Here is an 18,065-nt window from a genome sequence, read left to right as displayed (position 1 = left end):
GACGACTCATGTGAAACTAGCTGAATTTGTGCTGATGAGGTACAGTATCCCCCTCCATCTAGCAATGCAAGGGGCTTAAAATGAGCACATACTGCACATATTGCTTGGCCCAACGATGATTACTGAAGCTGCTTTGCCATTGTTGGCTTTTATGCTTAAAACATCAGAAGCCACAGTGATATTCTTATTGAAGGTTAGTCTAAGTAGCTGCGGTCAGGGCCTGAAACCATCTACATGCAGAGTGAAATGCCACATTAATGAATGCGGAAATTAAATTATCTTGTGTGTTTTCAGTGAGTGGACAAAATATTTGTATCAAATACAGAATAAAAGCCTGTGGCCTTCATACACTTCCCAAGGATACTAAATGACACATGCTTTCTCAAAATGTTATTATATTGTGCTGCTGAATTACAATCTCACTTCTCACCTTGTTAGTGAAAGTATGTGTTAACAGAGAAAACAATGCCTGTACTCTAATAATAACTTAACTAGACAAAGGAATAGAAAACTGTTTCTTCAGTGGATTCAAATGAGGAATTGAACTGAGATATGCAACTAACCATATTTATCATTGCGAAAAAAAAAAGGTCCTTCACAATTTATGAAACCCATGAAAACACTGTGACCTCTTTATTATTCAGTTCAGATGTTAACCCAACCAAGTTTGGACATTTGATCTTCTGGAGGCCAAACCTCACACTTTTTTCAGTTTTTTCCTGTTTAGTTTTATGAAAATAAGGATCTGGTTGAAAAGCAAGGTGTTTGTTTAATAGACAAATAAGAAACACATACGAACTACGCATCGTAAATCAGTTCAAAAGATGTCTGGGTATTCAGAGTATTTCTATTCACTCACCAATAATACATAATCATATTTTTCAACCATCCCTAATGGACAATGGCTTCACAATTTGGTATGACAAGGGCATTCATAGTATAGCATAGTAACGGGATATGTTCCCCCTGTTCATTTACAGAGGGTCATTGCCTTTTCCTCCTTATTAGCTAGATGCTTGATTTTATTTAAATGGAAGGCTGCTACTCCTCCATCACACCACCACTGGATTAGGGACATTATGCAGAATGTTAAGCTGGAAAAAATCAGATGTACCCTCAACGGTTCCATCAACAGATTCTACAAAACCTGGGACCCTCTGATAACTTATGTGAACAATTTACCTGGTCTGGAACTGGAACTCTGAATGTTTACACCTGCCCTTGGTCAGTCCTGTAATAAGGAATGTTAGGTGTACTTTTTTATTTTTTATTTTTATTATTTTTTTTTCGTCCGTCTGTTGTCTGTGACAAGTCTGTCAGGTTGATTTTGGGTTTGGTCTGTCTTTGTCTTTCTCTTGTTGGGATTGTTTTTCTATGGTTATTTGTAAAATAGAGAATATAATTGTTTTATGTGATAATTGGAAAAGTACAAATAAAGTGTTTAAACGTTTTTTTTCAGTCACATTGTGTTATAAGTGTATCTACTTACACTAGTCTTCTTAAAAGTCTTTTAAAAGGAGAGGAACGATTACAAGGCCAACCAAACTGAATTTCAGAATATCCTCTGCTAACTACCAAAGTCTAAGTAGTTCTATGGAAGCATATGACCATTTAAACATTTCTAACCTGCAGTGGCAGCGAAGGAAAATCCATTGAATGCATCTGTTTCCGTGTATTGTTTCTGTGGTTTGAAGACCAGCAGAGTTGTGGTTGGATGTTTAGTTGTAATGTCAGGTGAGCCACCTACATTTTTGTTATCAGATCTTGCACTCCATTTGTTGGAAGTACTAATTAATAATTAATTGGAAGAAACCACTGCAGCTGAGTAGTTGATTCACTTACATTACCATCATTTAAGCATGTCAAACTAAATAAGCACATGCTAAAAATCCCAGGTTCCTGCATATATTTTTCCTGGGAAAATTGAGTACATTCTGACAAGGATCAAACAACTGCCATTTCAGTTCTTGGTGTCCAACACTAGCTGTGACACCTCTATTATGTATCATATCAAATCATCAGGTGGCTGCACAAACTTATCCTTATGTTACATGTTAGCATTGGCTGGAAGAAGGCCACAACACTTTATCTTACCAGTGTTGAGGTCCTTATACTCCTGGGAAAAGTGCTCATTCTGGTGCACCCATTCCCCGTTGCATTTGAAGAATATCTGTAAGGCGGGTGCGGCTCGACAGCGCAGCTTAATGGGGTTGCTCTTGACGATGTAGGCGTCCTCTGGCTCCTGGATGAAGTGTGGCAAGGTGCCCTGCACTGAGGGAAGTGCATCAGGCTGAGCATCACCGGTGGCACCTGCAAACCAACACCTTGGTTATCATCCCACATCTGTCTTAGATGAAGGCAGAAACAAAGGCAAGCCAAATACTTTTCAGTTAGATACACAATTTAGCAGTGAAAAACACTTTCAACTGCATTTTCTTTTACAAACAACAGTATAACAGCAACTGCTTTCAAATTTGAAATGATTGCTCAGTGGACAATGTTTTGAATTCAAAAGTGAACATATACTTTGTAGAAAGGCAAAGGATACACTGCAAAACTATTCTCTTCAGAGCAATTTGCAGATGAATGAAATCAGAGAGGATCAAGTAGCGAGGAATAAGGAGGGACTGATTACCTAAATTCTGGCTGTGGACTCTGAATACATCCTATCTCAGCCACAAGGCCCGGATTTTGGTCCACACATAAACGGTCTTTGTGCTGCCGCCAAAGTGCCACCGTGTCTTTAACGACAATTCACAGCAGGTTACCCCCTTTCTTCATCAGTGGTGTCGTCTACATGATACGCAGGTATATGCCATATACCCACTAGGAAAGGTCAAGGATTACAAAAGCCTGAGGATACGTAACAATGATTGTTTTGTGACAGAACTATCACACTTTCATTCATAAATTCACCCGTCTGTGTTGTGAGTCATTTAGGAACAACAACACAGTTGCTTGGCGGTCATTCTCTGTGCAAATTTAAAATTAACTAATGTAAATCACTATAGAATATAGGAGATATAAAACAAAAGCGAACTTAAACTACAATCTTTCAGCCGGCCAATGAAGCTACTGCCGCTTCAGGTGACACTGCAGCAGACGTTAATGTTCAGAAAATATTGAAAATGAGCCAGATGAGGCTGATGCTATACGCAGTATCGATACAAAATGTGCATTGGGTGTCGCTCTGGGAGGCGTCGCTCTGGGATGTGCAAGTATGAAGCTGGGAGGAGAAATCACAGTATACTCACTACAAAAAACTAGACTACACCACTGCCCAGTATCCTTCTCAGAATTACACCTTAGTCCCATCAAGGCAGCTGCAGCTAAGCTATTCAGTGCCGTAAAAGCCCATGAAAGCTATTATGCCCCACCATCAAATCCAATTCTGTCCCCTGAAATCAAATCAGCCCTCTCACCAGCTCTCTCAATCAATGTTGTCCTTGTTAAATGGCTAAATGAATGGATGCAGGTGTAAAGAGAGGCCACATATAAAACAAACAGGCAGGAAGGTGAATGAATGTAAATAATATGCTGACATTACCTACTGCAGAAAAGGTAGATGGCTTTAACATTTTGCTACGAGACACACTTGCTTTAGCTATTCATACGTCCATTATACCCTGTTTCCTTTGTGTTCAATTCTTCCTGAATAATGAAAAAAGCAGGGCACTAACAGGGCTGCTGCTGATGTAATCTGATAAAATCCTCCATTAGTTGGCATGATAAATTACATTATATGCTAGGTATAATATGTAGGACTTTCCTAAAAAATAACGGAGTGTCTATTTGCACCCCCGGTACAAATAGCCTCGCCCTAGCCCGAGCTATTCACACCCTGTGACGTAACAACAAAAACACGTTGCTCGCATGCACCGAAATCATGGCGGACGTTCATCTTCCATGACTGCAGAAACTGGCATATTAGGAAAGTTTTGTCTCTAAAGTTTATAACAATTGAATTTCTAGCAGAAAATGGATACTACAGTTGCGCTTTCTGTCTTCAGTGAAAGCATACAACCGTCAATTTGTTAGTTAGTACCTATTTTTTGTATACAGTATGGTTACCTAGCAACCGAGGGTTGAAGACACCAAGTGGTAAACAGTTGCACAACTTCCTGTAAGAACTGCTAGGTGAGTGGTTAGAACACTGACCTTTGATCTGGGACTCTGGAGTTCTACTCCCCCGTGAGGTGATCTTATTTTTTTCATTTTGGATTGGATCATTTGCATGCAATTGCGCAAGTTAGGGCCCGCGAACGCAACATTTTTTTTGCAGGGTTTTAGGGGAAGACTCATGAATATGCCTGTTCTGGTTTGGGTTGGTTAGGTTTAGGTAAGAGGAGTGGGATTGGTTATGGTTAGGATAAGAATGTCAGGGCGATAGTATTCCAAAAAGGTGTAATACATGAGTAGTATGGATAACGTGTGTCGTGTGTGTAAATATATGCCAAGGTACTGTAAATGCACAGGGGTGCTAATAGCATACATTGATATTTGTACCAGACGGGGTATTAATAGAACACATTGCTGTGTGCACCAGCGGGGTACGAATAGCATTCATTTCTAATTGCACCAGGGTATGAATAGCACTTCTAATTGCACCAGGGTACGAATAGCATACACTGCTAATTGTACCAGGGGTGCAAATAGCCTCACCCAAAAAAGAATGTATAGACTAATACAAAAGTAATTCCGCTCAATTATCACGTTTGACCCACTGAGTGTGTCTGTGCAGAGACCCCGCCCTCTGCGGTGGCAAAAAATACGACCCACAGGAGAGTTTTCCCTCATCATATCTAAACGTAACGATTTCAGTTTTAAACAAATCGTTAATGTTGCGAACCGGTCAAAGTTTGGTTAGGTTTAGGCACAAAAACTAAATGGTTTAGGTTTAAGCAACACAACTACTTAGAAAACGGTTGTGGTTTGGGTTGAAACCATTACATTTGTTAGATTACTTAACTTCCGGTTACGCACGTGACACAGAACGTGACGCAGTTTAACAAAAACTTGCCGTTTACTTTTATTTTCAAACAGGACATGATTAATGATTGATTGTTGTCATGCTTGTAGTATCCAATGGTTTATCTATATGAATCATGATTATGTAAAGGTTTCATGTAAGACACTGTAATATAAGCTTAGTTTTCAGAAGAGAGTATAGCAGTGCTGTGGTTTAATGATTAACCTCCTAGTGGCGTGAAGTCGCTGGGAACTAACCATACTATGTCAACTTATGTTACCTAACGTATGGCCAGGGAGCCTCCCAAGGACACTAAGCTATGCTATGTCAACTGACATGTTCACATGATTATCTAACTTGTTACCTAAGCTACCCAATATAAGCTGTGAAATGTAAAGCCAGAATCAGAATGCACATTGGCGGTGTATTCTACGGTGTATTCTGGACTGTTCTGCAGGACCTGTAAATGGATGCTGTAATCTTAGATGTAATAAACCTTTTATAATCAAGAACAGTATCCAGCGAATCCCTCTTCTTCACACATCGGCAACGCAGCACTGCAACTAAGATACAACATGCTATTGTTGATTCTGTGTAATAAGAGCTGTCTCTCTTGTGTCTATGAAGTGCAGGTTCTGTTTGTGTCTGCATATTGTTCACTGCTTTTATTGTTGATTGTATTTTCAATGCTTTTATTCTTAACATCTTGTGCTTTTAACTATTGCCCGCCCGGGGACTACAGAAGAAAATTTGCCTTTCTGGCTAACTCTGGCTTATTTCAGGAATGTTATTAATATGTCACTTTCAAATAAAGTAATAATAATAAACTAAATTATTGTGATAAAATCTTCATTAGGTGACAAATGTGTAAAAATGTTATGTTTAAGAATAAACTTTTTTTTTTCATTTGTTGCATGCTGAAAGATTTTGCTGTAAAAGCAGGTATATGACATGGAACAGTATTGTCCATATATCACCATGTGGAGGCAAGCTACTATGCCAGCTAATAGAAGCTGTTTTCCCCACACACTGAGGTTGTCTTTATCTCAGCTCTTTGCTGTATAAATTAAAGGAACACGCCGACTTATTGGGACTTTAGCTTATTCACCGTAACCGCCAGAGTAAGACAAGTCGATACATACCCTCCTCGTGTCCGTGCGTGTTGTAATGCTGTCTAACGGTTCCATCGGTAGCTTAGCCTAGCACAGAACCTGCAGTTAACCGGTTCCAACTAGCCTACTGCTCCGAATAAGTGACAAAATAACGCCAACATGTTCCTATTTACATGTTGTGGCGAAGCTCTGCTACTTGGGCGGAGTGATTTGCTTTGCAGCAAGCCTTTCTGAGAATATAGTTCACGGTTTGTTTACGGTTAGAAGATGGCTGTGTCTCATGTTACGTTGTTTTTTGTACACGCTGTGACTCTACAAATCACAACATGTAAATAGGAACATGTTGGCGTTATTTTGTCACTTATTCGGAGCAGTAGGCTAGTTGGAACCAGTTACCTACAGGTTCTGTGCTAGGCTAAGCTACCGACTGTCAGACAGTGTTACAACACGCACAGACATGAGAGGGGTATGTGACTTGTCTTACTCTGGGGGTTAGGTGAATAAGCTAAAGTCCCAATAAGTCGGTGTGTTCTTTTAAAGCATCATCTGCATCAAATAGAGCCTATTTCTTTTTGTTTTACAATGAACAGTTTATTATGACACCTTGCAGGTAATTAGCATTCTCATCTTTAGGCAAACTTGAATTCTCAAAGAATGTAAGAACTTTGTGTAACCTGGTGCAACATGTGCCTTGTTAACACATATCTGTGGGAGAGCTATTTTCAAAGGAACATCGGTGGTGCCTGTCTGGGCTGTGACTCCAGCAGGCTTTGGAGGTGTTTTTTCCAAAAGAGCAACGTTTCTCTTCCTAAGCGCACACTAATAAGAAAACCAAAACAACACTTACATGTGCTGCATTATGCATCACGTTTTAACAGATATTTAGATCTCAGTATATCATTCAGTATATCACACGTTGAATTTCAATTTTGCTATATAAATATATAAGTGGAGTACTTACAAGCAGTGTGGATAAATAATGGCTACTATTAACTGAAATGCAATTTAAAAAAAACAATGAGCATTAAATCTCCTTCATTGACAGTAACACAAATTATCCTCTTCCAGTTCACAGGGTTTGGGTTGGTGGTTGATTACAGAACAGGCCAAGAAAATAACATTCACACAATGGTCCCTGTCTTTTTTATGTTATAATTTTACTGTATGTTGGATTATATACTCCTCCATAGGAAGTTTTTGAACTAGTTAGATTAATAAGATTTATGCAATCTGTGATGAGGGGTTACAAGTAGACATTGCTTAATTTTAAGGGGTCAAGTCAAAGAGTTTGGGAACCACTGTGCTATGGGCTATCTGTGCACCAGACCACAAATCAGTTGAACACCTATGGGAGGTTTTAAAGTGTTAAAAAGACAGGTATCCCCACCACCATCATCAACCACCACCATCATCAAAAAACCAAATGAGGAAACATCTTTTGGAAGAATGCTGTTCATTCTACTTACATTTTCACCCAATGGTGTCTACAGTATATACTGTATGTAATACATTGTATTAACCCAATCAATTCTTTTTTAATGAGTTTTCAAACCTTGAGACTCCAATTGTTTTGCACTGTCATCCTCATTTTAAGATACCAAAAGCTTTAGATTCATGTTAATCTAATCCTTAGAGGATTACTGTCCAGTAAATTTGAAAAACAGGCGCCACCAGTAACCAGTCTTTTTTGTTTTATTAAAATATTTTTTGTCAAACCTCTTTTTTGTCTTTAGCCTGTTAATTACCGATGTCAGAAACAGAAGCATGAATGCCAGTGCTGACTACAGATCAAGAAAACAAAATGTGCTTTCACAAATGTATATGGAAGCCTGCTAATAACACTGAAATTGTTCAACGGGAAAGAAACACTGCTTCAACATAACTTAAAGCACTAACACATTTAATGATTGGGGCATGTAATTCTCCTCCATCCAACACTGTCCTCCCCACTGAGCATCCTTACTCTAATAAGCTAATGATATGCTATGATGAATAAAAGTAACCCAATGCCACTGAGCCAAAACGGGCCTCTCCTTTCACTCTTTATCACATTGCACAACAACTAATGATATGCCATGTCCTTTTCTCTGAATGTTTAAACATTCAGCACATTCAAAGGTAGCAGATAATTGGAACAGGGTGACAATCCACGCTCCATAAACCTGGAGCCATAGCGTTCGCTGCTCCACTCGTGATGGATGCTCATAAATATCAGCCTTAATGAAGGAAATGACTGTGCCGCCAATAAGTCAGTCATTTCATCATTACGCTGGTTAATTTTAACACTGCCTCTAAAATGCTCTCTCACCCTATCTGCTGCCAGTCACAGGTTTCCACCTGACTTAACATGAGGCTCAGTGCAGTGGACCTGCAGCTGATGAATGCCCTGGATATCAATATGCATACAGGGACAAAGATTACATGGCGGTGGTACTGTTGGCACAGGCAGGCTGACAATGCCTGGGAGCCAGGGGACGATGTTGAACAAAAAACAGATTCAAATCAACACCCTCTAAGAGACATGCCAGGCAATATGCACTACATGGCCTGTTTGGATATGCAAGGAAGGATTGAGACAGTGCAGATTGAGACAGTGCAGATTTCAATGGCGGCGTGTACAGTCAGAGCAACTTTGGACTTTTGGAATATTGACTGCAAAACCATTCCTTAGGAAACAAGCTCTTCAAGTGGGCCTTAGAGGCTTCTATGTTCATTACATCCCACAATACAAAGGTGTTGGACCACAAACAACATATTGACAAGTTTGTGAAGTTGAATCTGAGGTCATGGGGTTCTTGGTGGCATTTAAATATGCTCAGCCAATCTCTATGCAAACCTGCATGTCATGATGGTGTAGTGGTGGAAAAACTACACAACTGATCTCAGACAAGGTCCTGTACTGATAAGAAGACTTGAGAGACTTGTAATGGGTGTGAATGAACACAATAGTCAACATCAAGTGACAACAACTAGTTTGTGTGCCCTCTACCTCCCTCCTTCCCCACTCCCAGTTTCCCCAGTTATTGGATACTGCTCTAAGGTGCTCAAACTTCAAGGTCATCTTGATTTTGATACAATAAAAAAGAAAAACATCTGAAGCAGCAAAAGAAACTGGGACTTTTCTCAAAGAGGTTGGAACCAGGCGACCCATTGTGACAGATTCTGCATCATCTCAGGGGTGTCTGCCTCAGATCTCAAAAATGTGTTTAAGACAGTCCAGTTGGTGCAGAAAATGTTTGCACAAGGCTTTAGATGTTTTGTGTGAAAAGTTTGCATTTTGGTGAGAAGTGTTCAAAAGGAAAGGAGCTCACAAAAGTTTGTACAGATATTAATGGTCCCCAGAGGACGAATCCTAATCACAATGATGATCCTCTGAGGCCATCAGATTTTTTTAATGAACTGTCACGACAACTGTTGGATAGATAGACCCGTTCCTTACATGATGAACGGCAGTTGACGGCAGTGTGCCGGTGCAGAATTAAACACCAATGTATTAAACTGCCAATCAGATAAATGTACTTGTTAATTGAAGGTGCCAGAACATAGTTCTGGACTGTTCCAGCCCACTTCAACCGCTTCTTCAAACACAGGCCCCGGTAAAGGCTTTGACAAAAGTGAGGAAACTAACTAATCCCCAGTTAGAGGAAAGGTGAGAAAACAACCATAGTTTTTTCTTTTTTGAAAGGAGAATTTATGGAGTAAATTAACCAACTGACCAATGGCTATGAAGATGTTTTAATTGTTTTTCAAAAGGTAAAAATAACTTCTCTACTTTTGTTTTGAAGTGAGAAAGACGGGATCTTCATGGAAATCCGAAATGAAACGGAGTCAACAACAACAACAAAGGCCTTAAAGGCTTCACAAAAATTAAAGCTTAAAGCTTCTCTGGGACAATCTAGTCCAGATTTGACTACATATCATGGTTTTTGATCTAGACCTTTTTTGTAAAGCCATGAAATCTCCCATTTTTTCCATTTTCCCAAATAAAATAAAGATTTCGCAAATCTGCCTGTAGCAAGGGCTCTACAGTAATGGTTGCCCTTGGCAACCAGACTGAGTCAATTGGCAACCATTTTGTGGCCTCTGGTTGCCCTTTTGGCAACCTGTTCAATATTTGTGTTTTTCTTAATATATAAAAACAAGTCAAAACTTACAATACTGGAAAATCTTATTTCAAAAGAAGTAATCCGTAAAAAGTCTCCGTAAAGTTTAAACACTATGTTTGTGCGCAACACAATATTGCAGCTGTTGTGACACAGCTTTCCACACACGCGCGTTTGCCGTGAAAAGATACAGGCAATGCAATTTTCTGTTCACTTTAATGGCGTATGTTAAAATCCGGTGCTAATATGGCACCGGTGCCCGGTATCTACTGGACGGAATAGCAACGCGGATTTCAGTGACTCATTACGGTGCCACCTAAATGTCTGCGCTGCTCTCTGATGCTCCAAAACAGACGTTAGAGGCTACAGAAGCATCACTGCATGTCACGCTAGTAAACACTAATATCACGTTGGCAGCAGGTAATGTCAGCTAGTAGCTGGATTAAACACGGTTAAAATGCTGACAGCTAAACAGTGCGACTGTATTTCACTGTAGAGGATTCCAACAGCAGGACGTACAACAGTCTGCCGCTAATGCTATGAGCTAAAAGACACAAACTAGTACTGGTCACTGCTGTTGTCGGAAAAACAAAACAGACGGGACTAAATGTTGCGTTTAATGAACCTCGTGGTGCATTCAAAGTTATTGTAAAATACCCTTTTCTCATCTGTTTTTCTCTTTTAACAGCAATATTGCTGGTGAAAGAAGTAATTATTGTTAAAAGTTATTATTACATTTTTAATAATCATTTAAATTCCCCCCTTTTTTGTGCTGGTCCGAAAATGTATCTGATTCATGACTCAAAACCGTGATCCGATCCGTGAGTTCTGTTATCCGTTGTACCCCTTATTGAGAGGGATGGGAACTTATATTGCAAGCCATTATCTCATTGTTTCATGATTCAAATGTGTGGTACATAATAAATTAATTGCTCCAAATATAGGCAGTTTAAAACATGGCAACTGTATTGTTGTTAGCGTTGAGCCCTGCTATAGCAAACGGAAATTATAAAATTTAAAGTCGGGAGTCCGTCTGTCCGTCCAACCATTCATCCAATTGACTTTACACTTGGCTGAGGACCCAAGGAAGTGCAGTGAGTGCAAGCTCTTGAGACCTAAAGGACATATTTTTTAGTAGTGCATTATGTACAAACTGTGTAGTGTATTGAGAGGGGAACCCTATTAACAGTAATCACAGTGATGGTAAATCAAATTATTTTCACTGGACATTATGACCAGAGAGTTTTAGATATGTCAGACTTCAACAGATTTTCCCCGTAAAAAAAAGGGTAAGATAACGAAAACGCTGACTGGAAGTGAAGGGTTCCCGAAAGATCAAGCTGACAGCACTATACGCTTTTCCTTGCTGGGCCTCCTGACTGAGTTGGACATTACTATTTCACACAGCCGCTCCACAGCCAAAGTCCTCTCCCATCTCCAGGATCACTGGGGACTTCTCATGGAATTGTTTACAGGAGCTGAGATAGGCGGAGGGCAAGGATGAGGAGCGTCAGCAGTGTGAGTGCTTTACATGGTGAGAACCCTCGCAGCTCCTCATTTGAAAGGCAGAGAGTGAGGAGGTGTCAGACTAATCCTTGACACTAAGATTGGCTGAACTAAAATGCAAAAAAAGGCTATGCATGCGCCAGAACTAGGAGACCGCTGAGTGAACTTGAGAATAGGTGCTGGAGACACTAAAAGGACAGGACTCAAAAACACACACTTCCATTTGTGCTACTTGTTCACTGACATTCTCTCACACGTTAACCGCAACATGAACTCGAAGAGAAATCAGATTCAAATCTCGAAGGAACAGTAGTTTTGTATGCTTAGCTGTGTATACTCTACATTACTGCCAACCATTTCCCAAAGCATACCATATATTTTAGGATACATTTCTTATTTTGCAGGCTTCTTCTTGTTACGGTTTGTTCTAGTATAGTATAAAACAGACTTGCTTGAGATAGGTACAGTAATCCATAAAAGTGCATTTAGTTGCATTTGTTAAAGTCAAAGTCACGTATCACTGCGTAATTATGCAGTTGTGAGCAGTAACGATTCTCACAAATTGCTCACAAAGTTGTTATGGGAAACAGCAACATTTGAGACATGAGTTGGCTGACCAAAAGCAAACCCTGCAAGAAGACCAAATTCACAGTATGCCACTTATGAAATCCATTTTTACTTATTGTTAGTCTTCTGAGTTTGATTTTCTGACAGGGCTCATGAATGTGTCTCTATTTGATAGCCTACTCTCAAATCATAGATTTAGATCTGAGACAACATTCAATTAATTAACTGGTTGACTGACAGAAGATTTGTTGGCAGCTATTTTGCTAACCAATTAAGTCATTGTTTTAAAAATACACTGATTCAAGCATGTCAAATATTAATATTTGCTGCTTTACTTAGCCTGATAGTAAACTGAATATCTTTACATTTTGGAGCGTTCTGGACATGCCGCTTAGGTGTAAATGGCATTGTAACCAAAAACAATTAAATGGATATAATTTTTTTTTTATCCGATAAAACTCATTGACATATATTCTGATTTTAATATGACCTGCTGTAAAGTATAGAACCCCAAAGACCAATATTCAATCATTCAAGGAGATGGAATGGAATAATTATGAAATAAATAGCAACCATTTTTATTATACTGTTTTACTGGATTTTATTATTTGATTCCAGACATTTGTATTTCAAAATGGCCTTTTTTTAAATCACTGCCCTCTTACGACTTGCGGCTTTTGTAATGCTTTTGGATGTTCATGCGAAAGAAATGCAAAAGCTAAGCAACATGGAAAAAGCTATCTTATGTCAGGTAAAGTATTTTTTATTTAAGTACTATATAAGTAAGATGCTGAAAATTATGTTTGTCATGTATGTTATTCAAGTGGCATCTCCGGGGCTAAACTGCAGTTCCTCAAATGGCCAATTGAGGCGAGTCAATCCCCATAGACCTCAATGTTAAAAAACAGACATAAACATGTAGCCTGGACCAAAAAAAAAGGGGTTTGGTCGCTAAAGTTTACTTCCCAGGTAATCCAAAAATGGGCAAAGAGCTGAAGCATGGATGGAGCTTGGGCAGGCCAAATGAAGCCTACAGTCATGGCCCCTATTTGACCTGGTATTAAAATCCGATCTGAGTAATCATATCACAAGTAGACAGGTCAGGTGTGAATGCAAAAAAGGAAACATTGAGGATGCATTGAGAACTGATCATTTAGACCACATTCAGATGTGGTCTGGGCCACATGTGGCCACATTCTTACAGCAGTGTGTACGTGTGTCCAGGGCCACATGTAGGACTATCTACTCAACTGTGAGCGGAACTGGATGTTATTACTTATTAGGTTGGGTATTCATCAGCAGTAACTTAACGCGACTCCTAAGCGAACATGAAACGTAAAATAAAGTAGATATAGAAACAAAACTTTTTTTAGAGATTTAATTAGAAGTAGTCTATATCGACAATGTTTCATTTATGGGACTGTTCCGGTTTCGCCAGATGTCCCTCCTTTTTCGGCCGGATGTCCCTTACCTTCCGCTTTCTTTGTGTTGGCATTCTAAACTCTGGTCGATTTATGAGGACTATGGTTAACTTCTCCTCAGATCTCTGCAGGGTGAATCAAGACAGCTGGCTAGACTATCTGTCAATTCGGAGTTTTCTCACGCACGACTAAAACAACTTTTGACTGTACACATGATCTACCAAAACAAGTTCCTTCCCAAGGCTATTTTGCAGAGGCACCATTGCTCCATCCAGCGCTTAGTGCTGCCCAAGACAATTGTGATTGGTTTAAAGAAATGCCAATTAACCAGATCACGTTTTTTCTCCGATCCAAAAATATTGTGTGCACTAGCCAGACCTTCCTCCTCTGCGCTGTGGAGATAGATCTAGCATTGCGGGACTAACTTAGAAGCTACAAACGTACTGAGAGCTGAACACTCACACTTTGTAAATGTCTTTCTCCCTGGCACAGGTTCTGGCGCACGTCAGTAGACACCGTTATGACGGCACACAGACAGCTCTTTTTTAATAACGTTAGTCCATGCAAGTTTCTAATGTATGATTTATGTGAACGTAACTACTGACATTTATATGCACACTCACACACAACCAGCCTATAAGCAAAAGGAAATGATGTACGTGAGAAGTGAGATCTGATCACAAGTGGTCACTTAAGACTCATTTGGAGACACATGCTACTGCCAGGTTTGAATGCATATATTTAAAGCTGTCTACTTATTTGGATCACTCAGATCGGATTTTAATACCAGGTCAAAACAGGCACCTTAAAGAGAGGTGACTGTGGCGGCTGCAAAAGAGAAAGACCTTGCGCGTGCCTGTTCGGAACAGGCCGATTGCTTGGCACCCAGTAATGCTGCATGCAGCGTTTTCGGGTGGTGTGCCCGTTCTTGAGAACAACTCATCTGAAATGTACTGCATTTATATTGCACCTTTCTACCTTTCCAGACATAGCCATTTATAATTTGCCTCTCATTCGACCATTGACATACACCAATGGTGGCATAGCTACCATGCAAGGCGTTTGTCCCACTACATGACGCGCCCGCAGTTCTTGCTGCTGCTCCTCAGTCAGCATGCTGCGTGTGACGACCTTTGCGCAACGGGATCGTTTGAAAGACACACACATACACACAAAAACACACACAGAGAGGTTCCTCGATATATAGTTAGATTAATACCAATGGTATAAAAGTAAGCAACATGTGACACAAAGCTAAAGGTCATCCTAGTGTCAGCCATAAAGACAGTCCAAACCCTTAATAAAGTGATCATCAATGTGTGCATTGCAGTATTTCGCTTCTTAGTCTATTGATGACTAACAGCTGCATAATAAGCATGTACAGAAGTGCACACAAACCCATCTTGACCCAACTAAAAACACATGCGCAAATACAGGTATCCATACACAGGATGTAACACAGGTATCCATACAAAGGATGTACAAAGTCATGTACACCACCATGCCCACTTGCACAAAGACATCAGAGCTGAGCAGCTGCAGCTGCTTCTAATTGAGAAGAAAAAAACTCTTAGAGAAGCAAGAGATTTTGCTTTTTTTAATTTGCTAGTTGGTCTGTCAAGGCCCAAGGGGATCAGACCCTTTGTGGGTGATGGCTCAATGCGTGCAGCCTCACTGCATGAAAGAGGAGCCGGTCACATTGTTTACAGATACACATTTTGTAGCATGAAATTGTCAAGCAATATTCTAACTCCACCTCCCCCAAGGTGTACGCTTCTCAGTAAAGCCTAATACATAGCCTGTAATCAATTTTAAAAGGTTGAATGGTACGAAAAGCAATTACACGGCACATGTGTCCACTGTCAGGCAGCTGCCAAGGCTGCAGTTTGAGAGGTGGACTCCCCAGTGATTACAGAGCATAGATCTGGAGCTGTGTCAGTTATAGGTTGTTTCTGTTAGATCCTCCTGTTACACCAGAGGCCCAACTGCCTTACAGGCCTGATTGACTGAGACAGCCTCTGACAGTTATTGACAGGCTGCTGCACTTCCCAGAAAGGGGAACAGAGAGAGAGGGAGAGAGACTGGGAAGCAAATCCCCATGTAAGGGCTGCTCACATATCCGGTTTCTACTTAGTCTTGAAGTGGGATGCTTTCCTTTATATTATTTTAATTAATAATTTTAAAGGTGTTTCTTATGGACTGATGGGTTGATATTAGCCGTTTATTAAATATCTGCCACTTATGATATCGTCTGCTGAGACTCTACTTCAATGGCCAAATATATGAGCAATACAAAGTGTGCACATTTTACACCATTCATCCATTTACAGCAACTTTTCCAAATGATTAAATACTTATTTTGCTGATATAACTTAGTGCTGACTGAAAAATCCTCTGCTGCTCAGACAGTGATAGGTTTAATATATACAGCAGTTTGTTTAGAATAATTAAATGTCAGAACCCAACAGCTTCATTGCCTTTACTAAAATAATAAGTTGGGGAAATCCTGCACTAAGTTTGAACCAGTCTTAATAGTGACCAAACCTATTTAGAAGAGGAACAAATCTCTGTCCGTCCTGCTTACTGTCTGGCTCTCTGTCCAACTTGCATGCCCAAAAGAACAATAACAAAGACGTTACATGCAGTACACTAATGCAAGGAAGAAAACATGGAGGTCACTGTGTATTATCGTTTGACATACTTTTATGTAAATAAACTAGGGCTGCCCCCTGAATGCGACTTTGTTATTTATTTAACTAATTGCATTAAAAATAATAATGACGAGACAGCAATGCCTAACTCAACGCTAACTTTGGCGGTCAGGTGGTTGATTAACTGCCATGAGTCCATGAATGAGGCAAATATCTGTGATTACTTCAAATGCGTGTAATAACAGCAGTTGAGTGTCTGACCCTAACCCTAACCCAACTCCATTCTCGCATCTCAAGTTGCTTATCAGACTGTAAACAATGGCCAGTGCATAGAAGAGGAAGTCTTAGCCCAGATATCCGCTGGCTACACTGGAACCCTTGAAATATTGGCCACTGCCCCCAGAGACTAAATCATCGTCAGACAGATAGACGATGGATTCTGAGATTGGGTCAGCGGTAAATTCTGGCAGAAATAGGCAAAAGAAATATGGCAAAAGCCAAAACTGAGAATCAATTTAGATTAATTATTCTTTATATCACGATTTGAAGTAACGTGGAGACGAAATGATTAATCGAGTAATCAATTAGTCAATTGACAGATAATTAATAGGCAACTAATTTGATAATTGACGAATATTTTGAGTAATTTTTCAAGAAAAAATGCCAAACGTTACCTAGTTTAAGCTTCAACATTTGCTGCTTGTCTTCACCTTATGTGATAGTAAACTGAATATCTTTTAATTATGGGCTGTGAGTCAGACAAAATAAGCTATTTAAAGATGTCAACTTGGGAAATTGTGACTATGAAAAATAGACTGCTCTTGCAAAAAAACGAGAGCATCAGTCGTTTCAGCAAATGCCCAAAAAAGTCATATGTTTACGTTCTAATGACAACGTCCTCTCATGGCTGTAGTAATTATAACTAGGAAAGTTGGGTGATGTTATGACAGAGCAACAACGTCTGCATAGGGAGGAGGTTGGATGTATCGATGGGTCAACAAAACATTGGACTTTGACATGGGAACTGCTGTTTGTTTCCATTTTTTCACTGACAGTTATCATTGACTGGTCTCGTCCCATAACTTGAAACCATAATGACAAAGGTCCAAACCTTAACAAAGTAGTAATTGTAACCCAAACCACAATGTTTTCCTAACCAAGTCTGTTTTGTGCCTAGCTGTGTAAGATCAGAAAATGGTTTTAATTTTAAAACAGCAATGTCCTGTCAATAGGGATGTGTTTTTCCATTTTCAGACGTGTAGTCTTCAGACGGTCCGTGTACCTGGTGGCCAACGGATTTTCGTTTTGAAAGGAAAAAAACAAAAACGAAAAACGGCCAGTTTCCCAATTACCATTAGTAAATAGGAAAACAAAAAACGGAAAACAACCCATTATTCGTTTTTTGTTTTGATATTAAAAAACGGAAAACGAAAAACAATCTCGTTATCCGATTGTCTTTGATGTATTTGTAGATGGAACTCGGAAATTAAAATGTGTGTATAAATCTTATTCCTTTGTCAGTACCCGATCCGTACCGCCTGTAAAATCCGTTCTGTGCACTGCCTGATCAGTTCTACGCTTGCACGAACACCGGCAAACTTCACAGCTCTATGCACGCATTGGCATAAGGATGTTTGGACATTTCCGGTTACCGGAAGAAAACATTAGACAGTGACAGTAGACCGTTATGATGGTAGAGATGAAGTTTACAAGGTGTTTGCTGGAGTTGCCTAAAG

The 18,065-nt window shown here is 39.8% G+C and overlaps 1 protein-coding gene across 1 annotated transcript in view; it reads right to left on the bottom strand.

The window, feature by feature from the left end:
* Positions 1 to 18,065, bottom strand: part of unc5db (unc-5 netrin receptor Db) — a 335,673-nt gene that overhangs the window by 172,165 nt on the left and 145,443 nt on the right. The window contains 1 exon segment of the mRNA XM_031296590.2: positions 2,095 to 2,310. Coding sequence (XP_031152450.2) covers positions 2,095 to 2,310 — 216 coding nt within the window.

Source organism: Sander lucioperca, chromosome 2, assembly GCF_008315115.2.
Source record: "Sander lucioperca isolate FBNREF2018 chromosome 2, SLUC_FBN_1.2, whole genome shotgun sequence".
Lineage (NCBI taxonomy): Eukaryota > Metazoa > Chordata > Actinopteri > Perciformes > Percidae > Sander > Sander lucioperca.
Note: the sequence above shows the minus strand (reverse complement) of the source record. Positions and strands in the feature narration are given on the sequence as shown.